A 26,891-nucleotide genomic window follows, 5' to 3' on the forward strand; every position below is an offset into this window, starting at 1 on the left:
GTATGTGCAACACTTATATGTAGAATCTAAAATTTAAAAAAAAAAAAAAGCCAAACTCATAGAAACAGAATAGAATTGTGGTTGCCAAAGGTTGGCGGTGGGGTTAATGGAGCAAAATTGGTAAGAGGGTACAATCTCAGTTATAAGGTGAATAAGTTCAGAGGATCAAATATACAACATGGTGACTACAGTTAGTAATACCGTATCATATACTTGAAATTCGCTAAGAGAGTAGATCTTAAGCATTCTTTCACACACAAAAAAAGTATGTGGGGTGGTGATAGCTATTTTAATTAACTTGATTATGGAAATCATTTCACTATATATATATCACTATATATATGATATATATATACCCAGAAGGTGTAATATATATATACCAAATCATTACCTTGTATACTTTAAATATACAGTTTTACTTGTAAATTATACCTCAATAAAGGTGGAGAAAAGAGTAAGTGAAAAACAATGTGACATAAAAACAGTTACAATATTATCTCAATTTTTAAAAAATATGCATATAAATAAAAATATGTAAATACGAATATATAAAGGTATACAACATATTAATAGCACTTTGTTGTTATTTTAAGTTTTCTTCTTTACACTTTTCTATATTTTCCATTTTTTCTACAGTGAACAAGCCTTATATAAATAAGTTTAAAAAAATGAGAAAGTAACTACTTCTTAAAATTCCAACAGAAATATTTAAATGTTTTCCCCCCGACCACTGTAAGTTTTAAATTGCTGAAATTTGAAACAAAACAAACATACAGGAATTTAAAAATATATATTGAAATGATTGCAATGATTACAATTAAAATGGCTTTTATTTGTCTACTCTAAAAGCATCAATGTAAGTATTTGATAATTGAAAGTACTTATATATGCTAGTATATGTATAGACTCTATGGCGGTCCCTCAGGGGAGGGACTGGGACACTGAGAATCTGGGTAAGAAAAAGACACTCTTCTTCTTGTTTGAATTTTTTATCATGTGCACATAACATTTTTTAAAAAATAAAACACTATGTATAATAGCTGACATTGTTAAGTGTACAATCCATCTGACTAGTGATTATTACAATTTTAGCAGGTATTTTCTCCAGGCAATGTCTGCTTGGCAATTCAATTGGTATGTGCAACTCGAGTAGCAAATCAGCTCTTTTATTGAGTGGTTGTCTGCCAACTTGCTGCCCCATCCAAGTCCATTCCTTTGCTCAGAATAGGGAGGGAATCCCCGGGGATATCACAGAAATTGGCCTAAATATGCTCAGGCTTCAGGCTTTCAGGACACTGCAGGGATTACTCAGCAATAAATCCAAGCCTGAGGATTCCACACAATATAGCTGAGGGGACTTTCCTGTTTAATATTCTGTCCCAGGCATTTTATCCAAGACAAGAGCCAGCTCTGAGGGTTGCCTTTCTGTAGCAGACTGAGATATTGCTCACATAATTCCTCTTTCTACTGTAGCCATCCTTCACATTCTCCTGTAGAAGAAGGTCCCCCATTACACAGAGCCACTTCCTTCCTTTACGAAGATCCTTCCCATCTGCCCCAAGGTCCTTTCATTCAGCTCTCCCTTCTCCAAGGGAAGATTTACCACCAAATAAGATCAACGTGATCTCTTTGCTGTCACTCATTAAAAGGAATAATTGAATGGTCTTGTATTCTGCTCCCTCTTTAAGTTCTTGTGTTGCAGTCACTTTCTTACTGACAAAGTCATCTGATACTCTTTCTGGAAGAAAGAATAAGAGCTCATCTCTAAGACCCCTGTACCTTTAGACCCCATAGGCAAAGGTTGATGGGGTTTGAAAGCAACTGACTCAATTCTGAGTTCGACAATGGTGCAAAAGGGTTTGAAATCTAGATGAGTGGTCCAGGTCTGCAAAGGGCAGGAAACACTGAATAATAAAGCAGGAGGTCACAACATCAGCAGGACTTTCACTTAAATTGGAAGAAAATGAGTTCTGGGTGAGCTCAAGCAACCATTGTGCCCTTTGGTTAAATTAATCAACAGCCTGTGGCAGATAGGACATCTATGGCCCCCGCACCACTTGGAGACAAGCCCTGCCCCTTTCCCCTTCCTGGAAAAGCCTCCAGCTCCCTGACTGCTCCACCTCCAGTCCGTCAGTCCACCACCTGAGACTTAATGTGGCCTCAGCTGTGCTGCAACCATAGCAGAGGCTTCATTTTAGATTTATGTGTTATAAAATCTTTCAATAACACTATAGCACCCACCCACACATAGTGAAGAAAAAAACAAAAAAACCAAGAAACAGCAGGGGTGTATACGAGTGTGTGTGTGTGGGAGGTGTTGGGGAGAAAGAGGAGGAGCAGAGGTGGGTTTATGGTAAAAGTAAGGAAGCTTAAAGTGCTGGGCTCTGTGCTTGCATAAGCAACTTCCAAGGTTCTGGGGTGGGGTCCTGGCAAGGTCTTTATTTAATCTTATGCTTTTGTAAAATTCGTGAAAGTGAAATAAAAATTCTTACAATATCAAGAAGTGAATTTGGAAAAGATGTTTTGAATGTGTCAATAAGACGGGTAGGAAATCACTGACTCCTAATTTGCACATATATGAAAGATATTTTGTTTTAATCATTTAACTTTTTAAGTAAAGAACAAAGGAAGAAATCAATAAAAGATAATTTCTAATGCAGTTAGAAAAATGCAAAAAGGACTGCATGATTATGTTGAGAGATTATTCAGATATAAAGCAGCAAATCGTAAGAATTTTTTCAGAACATCTCAAAAGTGGTCATTTATTAAGAGGAAGAGATAAATTTCAAATAGAAATGATGAATTGGCTCTTGGGTTGCTTGACAATTGAATTAATGAAGAAGACTAAATCAAGTTAACACATTAAAATGTTTTAAAGTTTTTTCATATATTTGACATAAAGTGCTGACATTGATAAAGATGATCTAAAACTCATTTTCTGACACTAAAGTGAAGGCCTCAATGACAAACTGTTAAGCAAGTTAAACCAAGCGTTAATCAACACACACACACACACACACACACACACACACACACACTCACACACACACACAAAATGCCCTGAAATCTTACAGCTCATAAATGAAAGAAACATACTAAAGATTTCTCCAAATATGGCAACTTTGACAATTTAAGTCATTACCTAACTTTTCTTAACCATTAACAAATTTTAAAAATCAACCATCCTAGGAAAGTCTCAATTATCTTTCTAATCTTTCCATAGAAAATCTTATAATATCAGTGTCATTTAAAAAGACAGTTAAAGAATATGCAACCAAAAGGACAGAGAAAAAGGTATTATAGAATTATGTTGGGCAGCTGATATTATGATTTTTAATATTTTATGATATTTGGGATATATGCCAACTTACATTGGTAGTGGTTTCTTTTCTCATTTAAAATATTCACTTTTACCTGATTTATAGTATATTAGTAATTTTCATTTTTGCTTTTAAAGAGAGCACCATTACTGAGTCAACTTCAGGCCAAAACATCAGCTGTTCTCTCTCCTGAAACATGCATCTGCTCTGTAAAGGAGACTCGAAAGAAGAGGAAAGGAGAGCATTCACATAACCAGCCCCTGGAGATCCAAAGAGGTTGAGGTTTCTTTTACAGAAAGGAACAGAATTAAAGTTATTTTTCTTAATGAGAAGGAAAAAAATCACTTAAGAACCGGGGAGAGAGGCTAGACTCAGGTCACACAACATGTCATTTCTACAATCTCCTTTATTTTAAACATATGGTCAATTGAAGCTCTGTCTCTTTTCCATTCTGGACCCAAAGGTTATGCTCTCATTCTCTGTCTTAGCCAAAAAATCTTACAGGAATGGGAATCAGATTTAATTTTCCTCTTTTTTCAATAACAGTCCGACTAAATCTTCCAAAACTTTATCTCACAGACTTAAAGATTTTAACCTAGATTATTCTCAAGCTTTGAAACATGACTGAACAACCACACCTGCTCACACTGGTCCACTCATAACACTATGTACTCACCCACACACATTCCACTCACGCTCTCTGCTTTGCTCTCCTAGCAGTCTATCAAAAGGAATTTTTACTAGAACACAGTGGCGTCAAGCCATGCCAAAAGCAGGAAAATAACAGAATGCAGAAACAGGCTGGTTTCCAAAGCAAAGATTCCTTATCCTAATTTAACCTTAGAATCAGAAAGATAAGTCTTCCCCAAGCACAGCAACTTCTATTGTGAAATCTGATTCCTTAAAATTTCTTATTTGGCTTTACATGCTAATCTTTCTATTAGTAGTATACTCCATTGTTAGATGGATGTTTCCTCTAAGTTGATATGGACTTTTATTGAAAATGTGATGTCTTTTTCCTATTGCTCAGGTGAGAAATATGGTTCTATTCAGAGTGGAGTAACCTGTTCCATGCATTGATTCTTTAGCTTGAAAAGACCTCTAATGTCCTAGACTCACCTCCTAGACTAGTGAATAAGAGTGGACTCCTGAGATCACCTCTCATTCTTTTATTTCCATAATGATTTCTTATCTCCATCTAACAGAACTGCTTTGACAGGGTCTGCAAGTCTAGACTTTCCTATGAGCTGAAATATCCAGAAATGTGCAGGATGGACATATATTGCAGGCTACTTGCATCTGCAAGATGTACAGAGGTTTACTCACAGAATCTGTGTTCTACACATTTTTAGGAGAGATGCAGAAATTAAAATGCATTAGTTCCGTGACAGAAACTTCAAAAGAGTAAAGATCTATGAGATGGTCCTAGGACATGACAACTGAAAGTAGCCACTGACATCAAGTTAATCAACAATCTGCCTGTTAAATTCTGAATCATTCTCGCTTTAAGATTTTGATTTCTACTTTGGTCTCATTATGAAAATGAAAAGGTCAACATTTTTTCTTAAAAGTAAAATTAATCAATATAGTTTCAGGATTTCTTTTTTTTTTTTTGAAATCAGAAGTAATCTGCACTTAGGTCCAGCCAGACTAATGGAACGACGAATATAGCCTCCCTCCACATCATATAATTTTGTTGATCTACTTCTTCACTACTAGCCAGCTGTGTAGTTCGGCTCTCTTCTTTGGCAATGCACAGCCTCGTCACTCTGTGTCTTAAACAAGATATCAATTCTCTCTCCCAAGTGTCCATATCCAGTCCCAGCCTCTCTTCTCTTTCACTCTTTGCCATCTCTTCTTCACCCAAATATAAGAGAGGTAAGGCTATTCTGCCTCTAAATATTTCTCGTAAGCTACACATTTCTCTCCTACCCACTTCCTCTACTCCAAACTTTGCTGCCATTACTCAACAATGAATTCCTGCAATAGCTTTCTGACTTGTCTCACCATGGATACGCTTGGCCCAATCTCCTAGCTAATCTCTAACAGTGATCTTTTGAAAAGGCAAATCTGATTTCACCTCATTTTTTATCGGTTTCGCACTGCTCATATCCTTAGTCTGGCTTACCTCTGCATCCTGCCTACCTCTTCAGCCTCATCTTGCTCCATGCTACTGCTCACTTTATAGCCCAGTTACACTTCCCTTATTTTAATTCCTTGGTTATACCATGCTCTATTTTGCTTCAGGGCCTCTGCCCATGCTAAGAAAAATTAAAGCACTTAAAAAAGAACTTCTACTCGTTTCAACGACCACACCTACCCACTAACCTGCATCTGTACCATATAGTCCTCTGCTTTCTCTTATATTACTATGGAGCAAGTGTCCTTGTTCTGATGTAAGGCCAGTCCTTCTCTTACACTCTAGATCCACCCCCTCCTATCTACTCAAACACACTGTCCCAGTAATTTCCTGCATCACCAATTTCTCTCTACTACATCATTTCTGCTATGGTCTGAATGTTTGTGTCCCCCCTCCTCCAATTCATATGTTCAAATCCTACCCACCAAGGGGAAGATATTAGGAGGTGGAGACTTTGGAGGTCATGATTAGGTCATGGCGGTGGAGTCCTCACGAATGGGACAACTATTCTTATGTAAGAGGCCCCAGAGTGCTCTTCTGCCACATGAGGACACGGGCACACGGTGCTGGCTGCTATGAACCAGGACGAGGGCCCTCACCAGAATTCAACTATGCTAGTACCTTGATCTTGGACTTCTCAGCCTCCAGAACTGAGAGAACTTAATTTGTGTTATTTATGAGCTCCCTAGTCTGCGGCATTTTGTTACAGCAGTCCAAATGGACTAAGACAATTCATACTCCAACTTAAGAAAAAAACAAACCTGACTCCACACTGTCCTTCAGTTATGCCCCGTCCCTCTACTACCCTCTATGATGAAACTCCAAGACTGTGGCTAGCTCCCTCAAGTCCCCCAAGCCTTTACTCCAAGTCCCACCCTCACTGAGATATCCCCCTGGTCACTCTACTTAAAATTCCAAACTTCCAGATATATCATACCTATTTCCCTGCTTTTTCTCACCCACTAAAATGTAAAATCCATAAGAGCAGTGATACTTGTCTACACTGTAAACTATTTTGTCCCCGTGTCCACATCCATGAGAGCAGGAACTACGCCTCTTCATGCTCTTGAGTGTCTGGCGTCACCCCTGCCTCAGAAACAGCACTCGGTCACTCTGGTGAATGAAGGATGCATGCATGAGGTCTGTAAGAGTTTCATTTCTCCTGGGCTTCCTCCCGGCCACAGGAAACATGATTATGGTCTCTTAATACTTGAAAAGCCTACATCTCCCAATAAGTTGTCTAATCAGTAACTGCTTAAAGTTTAAGTCAGTGGTCAGCAAACATTTTCTCTAAAGAGTCAGACAGTGAACATTTTAGGCCCAGAGAGTCAAACGGTCTCCATCTCAACCACGCCACTCTGCAGTGGTAGTGTGTGCTCCAAGCAAATTTTATTTACAAAACAAGAGGCAGGCAGAACCTGGCCTGCCGACTATAGTGTGCCAACCTCTAGTCTAAGATGTTTTTTTCTGGATTTTAACTCATCTTCTGAGCAGAAGTACATGATAACAGAACAAAATAAAATACAACAAACAACAAAACTACAGCTCTTCCCTGTCCAGGTAGGCACAGGAAGCCCCGCCCATTGCCTCACAGGCTCCTTGGTCCTTCACAAGTAAGGACCTCACTCATTACCCCCAGCTCTCCACTGTGTCTCCACATCACCAGTATACAAAGTAAAATTATTTTAGAGAGACAATTCGAGCCAACAGTAAAGATAAAGAACAGTCAAACAAAGTCTTTTTACTTGAGCACATAACATGATTTTTACTCCCAATATGTTTCACATAGAACCACTGCCCCATAAACCCTCCAAAGAAAGGATATTAGAATTTTTCTTCTGGAGCATTAGTAGAAAAATAAACTCCAGGAGGAAAAAAACAATGCAGATACTTATAATTCCTTTTCAGAGGTGTTTACTAAAACCCATATATTTTAATTGTGTAGATGATATATTTCTCTCTCAGGTGTATAGGCCTATGTCACTCAAGGAATCTTTTGTTTGCTTGTTTTTACAAAATACTGCCACAGGGATCATTTAAATGCAAATTAGAAGCCATCTAAAAACAACTTTATTTTGTTGTTGTGATGGGAGGCTAATGAAAGTAGTCAGTCATTTCCCAGGATAAGAATTTCCTTTAAATAAGAGAAATAGTACAGATATTTTAACTGATGTCAATTTTATTTTTTGCAAAATCATCAGATTTTGTTTTTTTCATCAATTAACAGACTCTAATAAGGTATTGTAAAAAGCCGTTTCTCTAAAAGTAATAGAATCTGTTTCTAAATTATTCAGGTTGCATTTTTTGTTAAGCAAACCATTTTTTTCTCAGCTACAAGAAATAGTACTGGATATGTAATCAATATTCTGAAGAATTTGGGAAATTCAAATATCCATCCATTTCTTCTCACAATTCCACCATTAACATTGAAACGAGTCATTAACTTAATTGAAATGATTCCCGTCTCATGAAGAATGGCCTTATTAGAACCTTTCTATTTGACTAGAACAGACACCCTCGAGAATAGATATTTTTTTAGGAGGGAAGGTGGGAGAAGAAAACAAATTCTGAAGCATAGAATTATAATTGAGGTTAAAAAGCTGTGAATATAATTAAGATAGTGTATTACGGTAGAAAGAGGGCACTAAGAGGGAAAGGAGAACACTCGGGGGTTTCTGAGAATGCTGAGGCAACATGTCTGTGTCCTGCCTGTCAGTGACCCTACAGACTGATGGTAAGACCTTGGAAATTATCTGTTTCTGAAATACTTGTTCTGAAGTGGATTGCACACATGTACACACACGTGTATATGCGCACAAACACACACATAGTATGACAAAAATAAGTGAATTCCAAAGGAGGCGGATGCTTATAACAAAAGTTTAACTGGCAGTTTACCATCTTTTTTCTCACAATTGTGTTTAAAATTTTGTATCAGGAACAACTCTGATAAATTTAGTACTAAATGTAAGGAAGAATTATTTAGGCATATGTTTTTATATTCAAAGGGAAGCCTTTCTCAGTGGACTAACAACAACCAGAATTAATTATTCTTCAGGGAATACTTCTTTTAAGTGAGAGAGCAAGAGCAAGAGTGAGAGCGAGATGAAGAGAGGAGAGGAGAGGAGAGAGACAGGGAGAGAGAGCAACAGAGAGAAAGACAGAGAGAGAGAATTAAAATACAGTAAGACAGGGGAAGAATATTCTCCAGAGAAAAAAGACATGCAATTTGTAATTAAAATGCACTTAATTAATTGCAGTGCAAACCACTCTCATTAGGAGTCCATTTTAAGTCCACCAGCTTGAATAATCAAAGGGGAGTAATTACAACGAAGCCTTGTCCTTGTCTTCTAATGAGAGTTTCACAGACTTTGCCTGGGACATCTCAAGAGACTCCTCTCTCCACCTCTCCTTTTCATTACTCTTTTATGCAAAAAGAGTGCACTGAAATGAAAATTCAATTTTTCCCTTTGATTCCTGTCTACTAACTTTTACTACTGATTTTACAATTAAAGTTCAGGAAAAGTCAGAGCCCGTCCTCTACTTTGGTTACTAGAGTGGTAAGGCTTCATAATAAATTTATTAAATGCTGTGTACTTGTACAAACAACATAAATCAATATTGATGAACTTAAGCAAGGAAAGGAATTGGCCAAAAGAATGTAGGTAGAAGACAGAATGGACAGGGAGCTCGAAGAACCAGACTTCAGTAGGATCCAGTGGAGGCATGAGCAGCCAGAAGGAAACTACAGGATCAGTCTGCTTAGGACCCTGCTACTCACTACCGGGGCAAATACCATCCCTGGACACACTGTCAGCAGCCACAACCATCATTCATGCCACTTACTTTTTCACTCAATGGTGGCACATGTGATGGTGAGTATGAGCCATCCCCTCAAGATTCAAAGTTCTTGCTTTGAATCTGACTGACCACACTGAGGTCTAACTGCCAGAAAGGTATGCGGAGGGAATATCTGTCCCCTGTGGCTTCCCTGGTGGAAGGCTGGGACCTCTGTCCCACCTACCCTGAGATTCTTCCAAAACAGTGGAGTGTTGGATACTGACCAGCCAACACAATTCTCTACACCTTACCTTCCTTGAGTTCTCATCCCTCTGACCATCCCTAGGGGTACATTTCCAAGCAACGGAGTGACAATAATAGAAGTTCAAGGAGAAAGAGAAAGAGAGAGAGAGAGAGAGAGAGAGAGAGAGAGAGAGAGAGAGAGAGAGAGAGAGAGAGAGAGAGAGAGAGAGAGAGAGAGGAGATACAGAGTACCTGTCTTGTTGCAATGTCTGGCTAAATGAGTATCAAACCTAGTGTCTTAGTCCATTCAGGTTGCTATAACAGAACACAATAAATGGAGGAGGGGAGCTTATTAACAATAGAAATTTATTTCTCACAGTTCTGGAATCTAGGAAGTCCAAGATCAAGGCACCAGCATATTCAATGTCTGGTAAAGACCTGCTTCCTGGTTCATGGATGACCTTCTGGCTATCTCCTCACATAGCGGAAGGGGCCTCTATCATAAGGGCACTAACCCCATTCATGAGGGCGCCACTCTCGTGACCTAACCACCTCCCAAAGGTCCCTGTTCTAATACCATTCCCCTGGTGGTAGGATTTCAACATATGAATTTCCTGGGACACCAACATTCAGACCGTAGCACCTAGGCTCACTCACAAAGAAGGAGGTCAGAACTAAAACCAAAATACTTTCCTGTCTCAGTCCTAAAGAATTTTGGATCAAAGTTTCAGTGCTTGCTTTAGTGCTAAAGAAATCTGGGGACCAGGCAAAAATGACTTAGGTGCTGGCTCCAAGGAATGCTTGCTCTTGGAATGTAACCTTGTAAACCAACTAAACACAGCTCATTTATCAAGACTAGCAGTTTGGCTCACTGTAAGACCCTCATTTCACTTCAAGGCGCCATTAACCCAAATCTACTAGGTCCTTCAATTCTGCTCAATCCCAACCATGTTTCACCTTGTGAGACCAGGCTCTGAAAACTTATCAATATCTTTTCTTTACTTCCTCCTTCTGAAATGTTTCTAAGTTTAAAAGAGGTAGGCTCCTTTATTTCAGTAAAACTAATACTTAGTTTTGCTTGATCAACAGGTTCTGCTGGTTAGCTTTTGGGGTCTGCTATGAACAGAGTCATGGTTACCCAAAACGATTAGGAGAACTCTGAAAGGTTCAAGTTTTTTCCCCCTCCCTCATATTTGCCAAACTTTCTATTGAATTACATGGGAGAAACAATATACCATGAAATTTATTTTTATCTATGCATAAGTATGCTCTTAGCTCCTAAAATGGTGTTTGTCATATACTAAACACTCAGTAGATATTTGGATACATAGTTTCATTAATAGAAATCAAGACGAGAGGGAAAAAATAATCACAATCCTGTTATTCAGAAAATATATAATTATGTACATATTTCTTTCCAGTTCTTAACCACATGTAGGCATATATTTTACAGTGCTGTGAATTGAACATGGATATATTCATATATTTTGCTTTTCTTCCCAAGTACTTCTGTTTTATCATACAGTTATTATATGATCATCTTAATGACTAGATAATGGTCCATGAATGTAAGTTTTCATTATCATTGATTCACTGTTTTACCAACTGAAGAAGATGTTTTTCACTTACAGAGCAGTTTCATAGAAACAGTCGATAAACTTAAAATCATTGGCCCTCATCTCAGTTTTTTCAGTGGATATTGAACAAAACATATCAGATGTTATAAATCAGAATAAGAAGATATGGATTCTGGTCTTTATTTTTTGTAGTAATGCTCTGAAGATCCATTAATCTTTACATTTCTTCTTAAAACAAATGAAGCCCTCTCTGTTTGGGTCTCTGTGGAGTATAATTAATATCCTTTGCTAAGGTATTTTGTAAATATGATATACTCCACTGTTGCTTAATTCTAGTCACAAATAATATTTCAAATAGTGAGGAGCAAAACAAAACAATTTTTTAAATGACCTTCATAAAGTCACAGAACAGAATTAAAATATTGCATCATATCAAGATTTTCAGTCCCAGATCTCAACCATTCAACTCTATGAAATAGTTGTAAATTAAAATTAGCATAAGGACAGTATCCTGTAACATAAAGTCTGCAAATAATATGTTATATTTAAGTTAAGGGGAAAACCATATGTGCAATGTCTTTCTGTTATTTCACTAGGGTCACATTAGTTGCCCAATTTACTGAAGAGAGTTTTCTACAAATAGTATTTGTCTGCATAGAATTTAATTTCATTCTAGATTTTATAGTTACAATTGGCAGTATAATGAAATGGATTAATGTCTGAATCCCAGAAATACTATTTAAGAATACTTAAGAAAGCAGTATTGTTTAAGGGAATGATCATTTCTAATAAAGCAAATTCTTAAAAGAAAAACAGAAATGCTAATTCAAAACACCTAAGTTATTATAATTGGCAAAATAATTAGAGTTAAATTCAAAAAACAGTTCAAAATAGAATGAAACTCTGACTGAAAAGATAACGCATATTATAAAAAATCAGATCCTCATCCATATTCCACAGCCAGCAATAAATCTAGGACACAGCTGTGTAACTTGAAAGATGAAACATTCCCCAAACACCAGAAGCTGGTGCTGTTTCCAATAGATGATAAAAATACTAGGAACCAAGGAATACCATTGTGGACCTACTTATCTGGACCTGGTCAAACCCTATGGCCCTTCTAAAAGACCTACTAACTAGGCTCCACTTCCTTCTGTCTGAACCTGGTTGTGAGAGAACAGCTAGACCAATTCTTTAAAATGTTTTAGAATTCAGCTATAATAATTTTATCTCAGAATACCCCCTGAAACAGATTATTAATCTTCTCTGTTTTCTTCTTTATCTCCATATCGCAGTATGATTTCTCTCCTGTAGAAATCCCTCCTCTCATTCTCCCCACATTTTTAGTTAGGTCTTCTGGAACCCTGGTTCCATGGTAAGCAGATTTGCATACATCCTCAGGCTGAGCATTGAACAGTCACCCCACATCCTGCCTTCTTTCAAACTTGGCTCTTTGCTGTGAAGGGCACTTTCCCGCAGTACAGGGGAGGCTGCTATAGTTCTCATTGCCCTGTGCCTCTTCCAGAGGTGGGGTTAGGGCTCCCCTGGTTCTCACATTACCAGGCTGGTCATTACTCCTCCACTCTCTTGTAAAAGTTCTCCTTTGACATCCACGCCAATCAAAGCTACTTCATCACTGACTTCTGCCAGTCACCCTGGTCACAACACCCCATTTATTGATAGCTGTACACCTTGTTAGCACCTTGACATGTTGAGTCCTGCTGCTCTCTAGAGTGGCTTCACTGTTAATGGGTAGGAGTCACCTCATGCCCAAATCTCTCAATTCCTCAACTACTTCTTTTCTACTGCAGTCACCTTCTTCCCTGGCACCCCACCCCACGTCTGGAAAACACCTTAAATGACTTCTAATAATTAAATCTTAAGGTTAAAACATCCTATCCTCCAAATATAACCTTCTGTATTTTCAGCTTGTTTAGTTATCCTATTTTCTGCTCTTTGGCATCACAGAGACTTCTAGAGACCTTGAACACTTTCTACGTCTGTACCTTGTTATATTCACTCATTTCCGTACACAACCTAGTTGGCACAATTCATCACTTCTTTTTTCATGCTGCAAATACCCTCAAATCCCTTTCCCTATTTTTCTTACATTGTATCCCCACTTTCCAATTTATGATCAATTGAACTGTTTACCTTCTTGGTGCTGGTACCTCGGCTGATCACACTACCGGAGAATATTCCCAAACCTCACATATTGGTTACACAAAAAATTAATGGTAATAATTATGAACTCTACCTTCAATATGACCTATTGGTCTACCCATGCTTTTTGAATGCAGACATCCTGCTTTCTCTTGTCCCTGGACTTTCTCCCTGCTATTTTCTCCACTAGGTACCAACTTTTCAATCTCAGCTTAGGTTTCAGTTCCTCATAAGCCTATGTTAGTTTGTTCCCTTGTGATATATCCCACACTACTCCCGTGTTCTCAGCCATATTTGCACTTCATATCTAACAAACAGGATTGGAGTTGCCTGTTTTTTGTTTGTGTGCCTTACTAGAGTCTAAACTCTATGAAGGAAGAGACTACATTGGTTTTGTTGAACCTTCCATCTCAGCTCATAACTCAGTATATAGCAAATATAAGACACTGTTTGTTGGATTATTGTATTTTTTTTAATTTACAAGATTTAACTAGCTTCTGTAATATGGGTGGAAATATACAGCTTTGTGAAATAAAGTTAATCTGAATTAAATAATAGTGGAGAAATAAGAAAGCCAAAGTCACGTGTTAACTGGGGCACAGAACAGTTAGTGAATGAGTAAAGAGGGATAACATTCTAAAATATATGGCTGAAAAACAGGAAAGCTCCAAAAACTGAATTGTGAAGTGTAATAGCTATATATTCTAAAGTTTATATTCTATATCTTATTTGTATATTGTAAATTATATATTTTAAATTATTTATGTATACTAAAGGTTTGAATTTCTACATATAGCTTCCATATAACAGTGTGTGTGTGTGTGTGTGTGTGTGTGTGTGTGTGTGTGTGTGTGTTTTGGCATTTAGAAGTAATCACAAGTCTTTAGGAATTGTATTGGAATAAAAGTCAAAACACCCTGAGATAAAGCCCATTTGGAGATGTGGACAAATGTCACCTTTCCCAGGATCAGTGTCACCAACCTTAGTGGAAATGATGCTAATCCATCAAATAAAATCAATCCAGGTATTTTAAATAAATGACATAAAACACCTTAACTACATGGCATACTATTTTGATTGAATTCCACAAATTTGGAATAGGTCTAAAAATGCCTGGTTCCACCTAATTCCTTTTAAGTGGATAGAAAATTCTAAACTCATGAGATAAATTGGTATGATAAATAATACCTAAACTGTAGAAAGAATTCTAACCAATTAGCCAGGATTTTCAGCAAAACCACACACACACACACACAAAAGTGAGTTTAAAGGAGGAGTTTATTTTTCCTACAGCTCCTTTCCTACATACAGTTTTATTTTAAAGCAATCTCCTTCCCATTTTGTAGTTCTCATTTGTAGGAGAGAAAAGGTTTGATAACTTTATCCTTTCCTGAATTTCAGCTGAACACATTTTTCTTGTTTCATATTTTTCAAAGTGATACACTTTGCTCAATATTAAGTTTGAATCAGTATATATATTTATGCAGCACATAATAATTAAATAAAAACCATTCAGTCAGAGTGCTTTCACCTACTATTTTTCATGAATACAATATTGCAAGACAGAAGAACATGATTTTTAAAGAATTGTAAATGTTCCTTAAACAGTTCAGTGATAAATAATTATTTTTCATATAAGGATGGTCAAATAACCATCCTTTGTGTGATAAAAAATAAAAAGCTATATCCGAGAAGCTGAAAAATTATGATTCCCAGATGGAAATAATTAAAGTGCTTTTTTCAGCTCTGCACTCTGCCATAGTATTATGTTTCTCAATCACTTTTCAAAGAAAAATAAATGCTTCACTAGGTGCATTTTTAGAAAATATGGGATCCCCAACCAATCTATACTATCAGACAAGTAAATTGGTGTGAGAAAGGTTTAGAAACAGGGACTAGATGCTCCGATGTGGTAAATGAGCACATTAACACTTTCTTTAGTATATTTAATAATATGGGTGCCTAGTGAGATAGAAACCTTTGGTTACAAAAGTAAACCCTCCCCTTGTACATTACTTTACTGACATATAGATAGTGAAATATCGTGGTGTAGTATCAGTCTATGTGGGTCCTTAATCAGGGAGCCAGAAAGCACTACTAGAATGAAGACACTACAGCAGTCTGAAAAAGAAATTGGAGTTTAATAATAATCCTATTCTTTAGTAAACTTAGGGCATGACAGATGTAAAATATTCAGAGATTCTATGATTTGTGAGGGAAAACAGCATTATTTAGGTGTTTATTTTAGATTAGACTCAAGAAGGGCCAGTGATTCTAGAAATAAGATGTTATTTGTTAAGATATTATATAGTAAGGATAAAGTGTTTCATCACTATTGGAATCTAATTTTAATCTCAAAAGTCATAAATTTTAAAGCAAACAAAAACTAGATTTAAGGAAATCAGAGTAAATGCTTCAGAAACAAAAGTTTTGTGATGTTTTGTGGATATGCTGAGAAGTTTCAACAAACACTATGTCAATATATTGCATTTAAGTAAGTCAAAGACAAAAGAATCCACTTTCTTTTACATCGTATGTATTTTCAAGATTATTGGATGTATTACTTCCCAATTTCTTCACAGTGATTATTTTAAAAAACAAATCCAGCTCAAGAATGCTATATTTCAAAGGAATCATTCACAATCACAATTATGTATGTCCATGTTCAGTTTTGGAGAGCTTTGCCTAGTGGGTTATAGATCTTCCCTATAATTTTCAATAGAAACTTATCGCAAATTTCTCGAAACTTGAGCACATATTGAATATGAAGGTGCAAGTCTTGTGGATACATCATGAAATACACTCCTTTAGCTTCATAAATCCTTATATCCAAAATATTTCAATCATGAAATATCTGAATATTGTTAATACTTTAAGTTAAAAAGACCAAATTTGAAAGATCAGATATGTCTGCTATAATGAAGCTTCTGTTTTTCTGCCTTTTATTTTCTGGTTGGAATTTGACTCTTTAATAAAATGTTGAAAATTACCTTTTTTATGTTCACTCTAATGTACTGTATATACTCAAGAAACCTAGATGATGGTGGCTGGTTGATCAGAGAACCCAATGCCTAACTGGCATCTGAGACCAGCTCTTCTATGAATGGCACATAACTCAAGGAAATATTTCTGGAATACCCTTGTAAAATGACGCCTCATTTGACTAAAGTAATACTTCTCCCTATGTTCAGGAGTTTACTTTCTTTTATTCCCAAGAGTGACCATCTCTTCCTCTAAATTCCTTACATTTTCTTTTTTATATAGGACATAGTAATAGAAATGCACAGTGTACTTCTTCAGACTGGTAATAGGACACTAGTGATGAGAAAGTGTTTGGAACAGTCTCCAATCACACAGATCCCTGAATAAACATCCATTCGAAGGTGTGTCATCATGTCACCAGGGGACGTCTTGCTCCTTGGCTGTCATTTTAGTAGCTGATGTAGCAGTGAAACACAGCTACAGAGAGTACTACCCTCCTTTTACCCTTCCTCTGCTCCCACAACTTCCTACATGTGTGCAGTGAGTGATTTCCACGTGTGTGGAAGCTCAACCCTCCTCTGGGGGTACATGGGCCACCCAGAGAAAGTAAGCCAGGGTCAGAGTTGGGACAAAAAGGAGCTCTTAATGCCTCCTGAGGGTTCTGACCGGGGAACTAGATAGAAGTCAAGAAGGGTTGTTACAGAAGTGAAGCAAGAAGGCAGTAGGGAGTAAAGAAGACCTCCATTTTCATTCCAAATATAATTGAGCAGCACTACAAAGCAGGGCATGTTTGTGGACAGATGCCAAAGAGAGATAGAGACTTCTTAACACAAATATGACAAGTCCGTAATAATCTTAGCTTTCTGAACCAGGAACAAAACTCTGGTCATTCCTAAATTTGCCAGAATATACATCTCTACCCTCAAGAGTTATTAGTAGAGGACCTTTGAAAATGATTTCAAACTAATAAGTTCAAAAAAAAAAAAACCAACAAAAAACATGATTTGTTGCAATATTTTCCCTAATAAGTATAGCATAGCAGTAGTTGTGGTTGTCATATGTTAAGTACCTACCCGTAAGTTACGCCCAAAACACGACTAAGCATTTTATCTTCCTAACAAATCCATTATAATCCAATTATTCCTATTTTTGCCCTGGGGAAATTAGAAACTCTGAGTGGTCAAGGAACTTTCCCAAGGTCACATAGCTAGTAAGAGGCAATACTCAAATTCAGACAATAAACATTCGGTCTCCACGTATGTTGACAATGGGTCCTATAGGCATACTAAATTTAACTAATGGGGAACTGGGCTGTAGACAACCTGAGCAAAAACAGTTTACATTTCTCACTTGCTCTTTCTATTAGCTGTGAAGGAATCTGGGGTTCTTAGTTACAATCTGAATTGGCTACAGAATGTAACCTCTAAGTTTACCTTTATATCCCTTCCAAAGCTTAGACAGTAAAGCAAATTATACTCCTTAATTTTCTGTTTCTCAAATACTCAATTCCCAAATAATTTTTGCTTCCTAAAATAATGACAATCCCTTTAATACATCCTTAGTCTTTGTTTCGTGTTGCCTTCTAGTTCTCCTGGCTGCCTTCTAGTATAGACAAGTCCCTCTTTTTCATCTCGCTAAAACCCAAATTCTTTCCTCCAAAATATTAAATAAATGTGTAAATGGTAAACATAATTATGCTTACACTTGATTCTTAGATTTTTGATTAAGAAGTAAACAAACTTTGAGCCAACAGAAATAAAATCATACAGACAATTCTCAACCTCTAAGTTCTTTGGCACTTGGATACTATTTTTTTCTTTTAGCAACACATTTAAATTTAATTAAACAATATTATTTTTATGTGAGCTTTACAATTAGACATGTTGCCCAACTATGTAGAGATATATTAAATATAGTACAGAATTTTCTTTTCAAGGCATGATATAAAAACAGCTTAGAATGAGAAATCATGGTTAGCCACCACATTTTTCTAAGATACCAAAGTTATTGAATACATCATAGAGTTAAATTAGTACATGTTTTTATGTTGATTATAATTATAATTTCTTCTTCTTCAAATGTAGAGAAAGCGAGATAATGATTCTAAGATGAATCTGCTGTGCACAAGAGTGAACATAAGGCCTGAGACTATTACCTTTAGAAAAGCCTACTTGAAAGGCTGGCCCTTAGCTGGCATCTGGGAACTCGGACTTCAGGAGAGTTCCCACCATTTTCTAAAAGGTCAGTGGCTCACTGTGCCTAAACTGTTTGTGCAAGAAATATGGTTTAGGCTGATCAACTTCTTTCCTTCTGGGGATCTGGAATTTAGGTACCTGCTAGGCAGAGGGTACCTAAGCAAACAGCCACCAAAGCTATTCTGGGCACTGAATCCATCTTTCCGTTTTTTGTTGTTGTTGTTGTTTTATTATATTTCATTGTGTCAAGAACATTTAATGTGAGATCTACTCTCTAGACAAGTTGTTAAGTGCACAGAACAGTATTGCTAACTGTAGGTACAATGTTGTACAACCTGTCTCTAGAACTTACTCATCTTGCATAATTGAAACTATATACTCGTTTGAATAGCAAATCCCCATTTCCCTTACCCTCAGCTCCTGGTAACCACCATTCTACTCTCTGTTTCTATGAGTCTGACTATTATAATAGATACCTCATAAAAACAGTGAGTCTTTAATAGGCTTCCTTGGCAGAAAGCTTCCATGTAGAATAGATTTCACATGTGTCGTCACAACTCATTACTGGAAGAACTAAGTGCATCCTTTCTGACTCCACTGGGAGACACAAACTTTAGAAGCCTGTGTCTGATTTCCTCAAGATTTTTCCCCACTCACCTTTCTCTTTCCTGGTTTTGCTTTGTATGCTTTTGTTATAATAAATCCCAGCCATAAATACGATTACTTGCTGAGTCCTGGGAGTTCTCCTAGCAAATCATTGAGCATAGGAGTGGTCTTGGTGATCCTGACACACCTGGTATCTGTGGTTCCTGCCTCTAAGAGAACGATAGTAGTGTTGATCCCAAAGAAGGGAAACACAGGGTTTTCGAGACAGTATATTTCAAAGAATGTGCAGGTCAAGCTGCCATAAAAAATTCCCACCTGCTTTAGTGTGTCTGATCAATAGGTACATGTTCTTCTTTAAATACATGGTTCATCAAAAAAAAAAAAATGTTTTTCCTCTTTCCATTGCTTCAAAGTAAGAATTCGTTGTCTTCTATTTACGTAGTTTTAATTTCCTCATACCTTTTAATAACATAGTTTTTGTGAACTGCTCTGTAACAATTCAAACAGCTAAATTCAATATCTCAGAGGACAGTTACTGGCCAAATATTTTCTGATCACAACTTTCCTAACAACTTTTAGGGAAATCCAAAGGTACGTTCTCTAAACACACTGTGAATTCAGCAGAGGATAAATTTACAGCATAATAAATTACTTTGTTCTTATACTCATAAAAAATGCTTAAGCCTGTTCAAGTATGGACCACTGGCTTTCTCCTCTTTCTTTTATATCAAAGCTTTTTAAAAATACAGCTGGCCAAAAGAATAACAGCTGTGCCCATTCTCCTCACTTTCTTTCACAATCTTTTTCACCTGGTGACATTGCTATTAAAGAGTGAAGACTGCATTGGTAAACAGGACAGATAGAATTAAAACACAGATACTCTGCAAAGTAGGAAATGCAATGGTTAATTATGAAGACATGACTGTGTGTGATTCTTCTGTGTTCACTAATGCTAAATAAAACCACCTCATGCTGGAAATTGAAACAGTAAGCAATACCTCAAAGTGTCAAAGGCCAAATTACTAGGTTCATGGATCTAACTGCATATTTCTTTTGATTCTAATTACAGTAGAATCTATTCTTTATTCCAAATTTGTTTTGCATCAATGAACATTGCCTATTATTTCCAGATATGTAAGTCTACATAGTAATTTGTCCATTAGTTCTTATTTGTTAAGAATTTATGTATTAAATTTCATATCACCAAAATTAATTTTACAAGTTCAAGTCCCCTTTCTCAGATGCTTATTATCGTTCACTAATACTTTTTCATCTCCTCCTTGTAAAACATTTTGACCAAAATGTCTCCTCCTACAGCAATAGTGATGTTACCTGAGAAAAATCACCCTTCTTTCTTTTGACTCTAAAACCCCATTTTCCTTCCACTCAAATCAAGCAATGAGCCACGAACTCTCAAAACACCACAGAAAGTAATTGCCATCCAAAATATAAAATGGGGAAATACCGCCCAAGGGCACTCACCCACTGGAGTCTGCAGAAGTGATAGCTATCAGTGGCAGAATCTTCAGGGGGAGGCTGGTGGGTCTTTGAACATTCTCCGATTCACTTTTCAAGTCAGCTTGTTCCAACTGTCTGAAGGCTAGAGGGGGGAGCTGAACATTGCGGCACGAAAGTCTCCGTACAAGATAGGGTTCCATGCCTCGAAAAGGGTCTTCCTCTTCATTACTGGAATGCAGTGTTTCCTCGGAGGCCTAAAACAAAAGTTCAAAAAAAGAACACGTAATCAACACAAGTCTTGCTATTTATCATTACATGATGGCTTTATACTTTTGGAGAAAGAAATTATGGGAAACTTATACATGAACCATGCTAACAAGAAAGTGATGACATTAACAGAACAATATTTGGTGAACAGAAAATAGAACTAATAACTTAAATCTAGATTTATTTTTAAAAATAGTAAATTTGTCCACCAGTATATTTAGAATGGCTCAGTTATTACAGTTAACTGTCATTTTCAGTAATCTTAGAATTTATGAGATTTGTGTATGAATTCTACAAATCAAGGATAAATCAAAATATTTTTCTAGTCTCTATGAAATGAACTGCAGAAAATTCATATATATCTTGACATATGCCATACCCGTACATACATGCCTGTGAAGGAAGAAAATGAGTCCTATTTTTTCTTCAGACTATATTAGTTAACATATATTTTCATATGTTATATGTTACTTGATTATTCTTTGCAAAGGTTTACAATAAGAAATGATGAGGGGAATTTGAAAAAAGAAAGAAAATCTGAGGACCCCGTAGAATATTAAAATCACAGCTAAATTTCGCAAATTTGATTTATATTATCCACATGCAAAGGCAAATAGTCTAGAATAGAATAGAAATTTTAATATTTTGATTCTAATTGAAAAAATATACTGCTACATGAGCAATAATTATTTCCAAGTGGTTGGAAAGTCTATTCTAGCAACATTTATTGTATCTATGTACTCAAAGTGATAGAGTCACCAAATGTCATCACATAACATGCTGGGTTTTCAAATCCTTGCATTAACACTTTGCTAGTTGTGTTCTTAGAGTGCTTCTTAATCACCCTAAGTTTTCTGGTTCTTTATTATAAAAATGGGAATAATATTTACCCACAAGAATGAAATGAGATCATGCAGGTAATGTGCATAGCTCATCGCCTGCAGTGTGAAAGCAATCACAAATATCAATTTCCTTTCCTTCTGACTTTTCCTTTCCTTCTGGAATTTCCTTTCCTTCCCAGTTTCCTGGGTGAAGAAACTGGCCCAGGGATAAAAAGCAGTTTTCCTAAAATGAGTTTGTTGGTTATAAGTTAAAAGTGCACTGACTCTGGAGAATCCAGACCTACTTTGGAATCTTTGATACACTCCTTATTATGCTGTCTTTGGGTAAGTACGTAACTTAGGCTCACTGAAGTTGGTTCTACATTTGAATATTAAGGATAATAATATTCATTTCTCAGGTTCATTGTATGGAGCAGAGACGTGAAATATTTAAAGCACCAATATTTGGCACAGAGTTTGCACTCAACAAACTACTAGTTATTATTATTATAATCCAGCTTAATTCCCTTTCTTTTTATCATACTATCTATGCTGCCTTTGATATTTCATTGATCCATATTGCTTTACAAATAGAAAATTTTTCTTTTCCTGATTTATATACCTTGAAAAATATGACAGGCTATGCAATGGTGGATTGTATTCAGCCTTGGGTTTTATTGTCTAATATTATGAATACATAGGATAAAAGGAGGGCTCCCAGAAGGTAAAGAACAAGTCAAAGCTAAAAACAAAGATAATTTCAAATCCTAAATGTGAAGGTTTAGATTCTGAGAATCTGTGCTTTGAGGAAACTACTTGCTTTGTAAAACAGCATTATTAATGATAATAATAATAATGGCTTAAAAAGGGAGAAAATCCTGCCATTTGTGACAATATGGATGAAACTTTGAGGGCATTACGCTAAAGGAAATAAGGCAAATAGAGAAAAACAAATACTTTGCGATCTCACTTATATATGGAATTAAAATAAAAAATAATAAAAACAAACATAAAAAAAGAGATCAAATTTGCAGTTACTAGAAGCAGGGAGGGGGGCAGGGTGGAGGAATAGGATGAAGGTGGTCAAAAGCACAAACTTCCAATTATAAGACAGATAAGCACTAGAGATATAATATACAATATTATGACTATAATTAACATTGTTGTATGGTATATATGAAAGTTGTTAAGAGAGTAAATCCTAAGCATTCTTATCACAAGGCAAAACACTTCTTTTTCTTTTTCATTTTTATCATATCTATATAAGATGATAGTGGTAATTATTTCATGATATTTGTAAGTCGAATCATTATGCTGACATATTAGGTTGGTGCAAAAGCAACTACAGTTTAAAAGGTTAAACTGCAAAATCCACAAGTACTTTTGCACCAACCTAATACCTTAAATATGTACAGTTTTATGTCAATTATGTCTCAATAAAACTGGAAACAATTAAATAATAATGGATAATTATATTGAATCCTTATCAAATGGTGCTGTGTCTTACATATACCATCTCATTTAAATTTTACTGAAATCCTCTGAGTTAGGTCCTATGCCTTTTCTCGTTTTACACATAAAGAAACAGAGACCTATAAAATTGCCTGCCTCGGTCACACAGCCATGTGGTTAGTAGTGTGACCAACTGTTCCAATGGGCCTGGGACTTTCTGATCTTAGCACTGAAAGTCCCATGTCCAGGGAAACACCCTAGTCCCAAGCAAACTAGGATGGTTGATAACCCAACAAGTTGAGATCCAAACCCAAATCTCTTTTAGTTAAAGCTGGAGCTAATAACAACTCTGTTGTACTACCTTTAACAAATAGGGTCACTGTCAAGGTGTGTATTGCTAGGAAAGAATAGAACACACACTAATTGACCATAATTAAATAAACTTCACATTTTCATTAAAAAAAATAGCATATCTGGGATCAGGCAGCCCTACATAAACATTGGAAATTAATTATAGTCCTTGTTAATTGACTCAGGGCATAGAGATTCTAGGCTGGACTCTGCCACTAATTACTTCTGCGGTGTTAAGAAATCATTTAACCTTTCCGGGCTTTAATTTCCTTAGACATAAAATCAAGAGGTTGTACAAAATGAACCTTAAGACCACTTGCAGTTTTAAAATACTCTGATTTTTATAACAGTCAATGGCAAAATTAATGTTTAGTAAGCTAGCAAATATAGAAAATAAAGAGAAAATGTGCACATGTAACATTCTTAGCTTTTATTTTATTTTTTTACAGGTTAATAAATGCTTTTTTTAATTAGTTTTAGGTGTACAAAACAATGTAATAGTTAGACATTTACACCACTCACAAAATGGTAGTCCCCTTCCCCCAATCTACTACCCCTCTGACATCGTATTTAGCTGTTACAATTCCATTGACTCTATTCCCTATGCTGCACTCCACATCCTGTGACTATATATAAATTAAATTACAGTTGACATTCAGTATTATTCAGCTTCAGCTTCAGGTGTACAGTGCAGTGGTGAGGCATCCACACTGTCCTTGAAATGGTCTCCCTAATAAGACATGTGCCCATCTGACACCCTACAAAATCTTTACAACATTATTGATTATATTCCCCAAACTGTCTTTCATATCCCCGTGGCAATGACTGAGAAAATGATCCTCTGGGTGTACAAGATGGTCTGTGTGTTCATCTAAGGACAGAACTACACACTGCCCCACATTCTTGGATTGCTAACAGGCCAAAATTGGCCTCACATATTTTTCAAGAGAAGTTAATGATTTAAGTGTGCAGATATCCTTGTGCAGGATAAACATGGAAAAGAAGAAAAAAGGATGGGTCTAGCAGAACTCAACACTGAATGTAGCTAACCCAAGTTACCATCTTTCAATAAGTTCTTAGCTGCCCACTCCGGCAATAGTATGGCAACTGCAGAAATGCTTTATATAACCCAGGTTCTCTAATGAAAGACGTAATGTTTGTGACATTCGCATTTCGATAAAACCATCTCAAGAGATAACTTCTTTTGAGAGAACACCTCTATTAAAAATAAAATGTAGTGTTTTTATCTTGATAATAAAAATGATGAAGCAGTAGATGTCTATAGCCTAACATTTCCATTCAAAAACAGGATAACAAGGGGCTTTTTTCAAATTCCAGATCAATGTGTATAAGTTATATTTAGAAAATAAATAGAACAACTTTTTCAGTCTAAGGCAGGAGGTTAAATGGCCTTGTTTTGAGAACAAATGTAAAACTGACCACCAGGGTAACATGTATCTTATGTAATCACTGGGGTGGAAAGGGGCATTTCTGCAAGAGATTGAGGAAAAACATATTATTTATAATATATCTAAGCCATAATTTCTCAAACTATGATACTCAAAACCCTTGCATGAGAATCATAGAAGGTGCTGGCTAAAATTCAGACTCCCAGGCCCTATTCAAGATCTGCATAATCAGAATGTCTATTATTAGGTCCTGGAAGTCTGAGTAAGTCCCCAGGATGGTTCTCATGCCTTCTAAAATTTGGGAACTAATGATTTTGACATTTTGGACATAGTCCAATAAGACTGTTTGGCAAAGATCCAATCACAAAGATGTTCACTGCAACTTATTTACAACAACAAATAACTGGACATAACCTAATTGTGATACTGAGGGATTGCCTTAATGAATTTGGATGCATCGTATTATGAAATACTATGAGGTTGTTAAAATAATGCAGAAGAATATGTGATTATGTTCATGATATGAAACTGAGTGGGAAAAACAGATTATAAAGTGATCTCATTTTTGTAAAACAACAAACAAAAGCACTAATACATATATTTATAGAAAAATTCAGGAAGGATATATCCAGTTCTCTAATATGACTTTCTGATGGTGTTGGTGATGATTTTTATAATTTTGTTTATTATTAGTTTTATATTCTCCATTAAAAATGTATTATTTAGATTAAAAAGTAAAATAAAAGTCATAATAATAAAATGGAACAACATTCACCTTTCTGGGACTCAAAAATATCTCTAATTCAGCTTCAAGAAAGCAATATCAAAAGAGAAAATAAATATTTGAAAGAATTTAATGCAAACCTGTTAACTTGCAATAAAATGAAATTCCTTTGTAAATTAACCAACTTATTTGGAACAGTTGACCAATAAATAACTATAATGTAACTCTTTTCACTGTTAGGACAAATACTTCTCTAAAAGATATACCTAAAGAAAGCAATTCCCCCATAATTGACAGTTAAAATGAATAAGCATTAAATATGTTATTATTATCATTATTATTATTATTTTCTTTAGTTTCTATAAAAGGTATTTAATTAATTTCTTTGTTCTCTTTTTATTCTCCCAAAGTAGTTAGCAAACCACTTAACAAGGTCTTTAGTGCAGGGACATACACATAACTGGTGTTACATAAATTGTGGTGGTTGCTGATTATCTCAGGGTTTTTTAAAAATCTTTTTTAATTAAAGTTTATTGGGGTGACAAGGGTTAGTAAAGTTACATAGATTTCAGGTGTACAGTTACATAGATTTCAGTATATACATCATCTATATATCACATTGTGTGTTCACCACCCAGAGTCAGTTCTCCTTCCTTCACCATATATTTGATCCCTTTTATCATCACAGTTTTTGGTATTTGTTTCATATGTGTATATAACAATACAATTTTCTGTAGAGACATTGTCTTAAAATGTATATACACTGGCATTATAGGAGAGAATATTTCTTTCTAGGCATACAGCTAGACATTTCCAGACTCATTTTCAGGTAGATGTGGACATATCAATGGTGTTACGTTACATGCGATTACAAACAGAAAATGTGTGCTATTTTCACACTTGGACCATAAAAACTGTGAGTACAAGCGCTCAGTTCTCTCTCCCTCTGTAGCCCCTTGCCATATATTAGAGATAGTGGAGAAAAACGATGGAAGAAGTTATGGTTTCTAAATAATTGTTTAGAGGACAGCCACTTGCCAGTCAAGAACACTTAATTTAGGCTACATGAATCACAGGTAATTTTCCACTGTGGTAAGCCACTAAAATTTGGGGTTTCCTTGTTACAACTAGTGTTGTATATAATCATATCCCTGTTCTTTGAGTTCCTATGAATTAGACACTGCCTTTCCCTTAAATACTTACAGTCCATTTGGGGAGAAAGATAATCACCAGTGTGTGATAAAAGCTATAACAGAGGACTTAGGGCTATTTGGGAGTACATACGTGTAGGTAGGGGTGCTAGCCAGAAGTGACATCTACAAAAAAAGAAAACTTGGACTGTCTCAGGCAAACTAAGATATATGACTACCTCATAAATCAGGCATTTCTTTTTGTTTCCTGTC

The 26,891-nt window shown here is 36.1% G+C and overlaps 1 protein-coding gene across 3 annotated transcripts in view; it reads right to left on the minus strand.

Annotated features, from left to right (window-relative positions):
- PDE4D (phosphodiesterase 4D) overlaps positions 1–26,891 on the minus strand; it is a 1,245,242-nt gene that overhangs the window by 836,923 nt on the left and 381,428 nt on the right. For all 3 annotated transcript variants that reach the window (XM_033111247.1, XM_033111245.1, XM_033111246.1), the window contains one exon: positions 20,489–20,718. In XM_033111247.1, coding sequence (XP_032967138.1) covers positions 20,489–20,718 — 230 coding nt within the window. The remainder of the gene's footprint in view (positions 1–20,488; positions 20,719–26,891) is intronic.

The sequence above is a fragment of the Rhinolophus ferrumequinum genome, chromosome 7, assembly GCF_004115265.2.
Source record: "Rhinolophus ferrumequinum isolate MPI-CBG mRhiFer1 chromosome 7, mRhiFer1_v1.p, whole genome shotgun sequence".
Lineage (NCBI taxonomy): Eukaryota > Metazoa > Chordata > Mammalia > Chiroptera > Rhinolophidae > Rhinolophus > Rhinolophus ferrumequinum.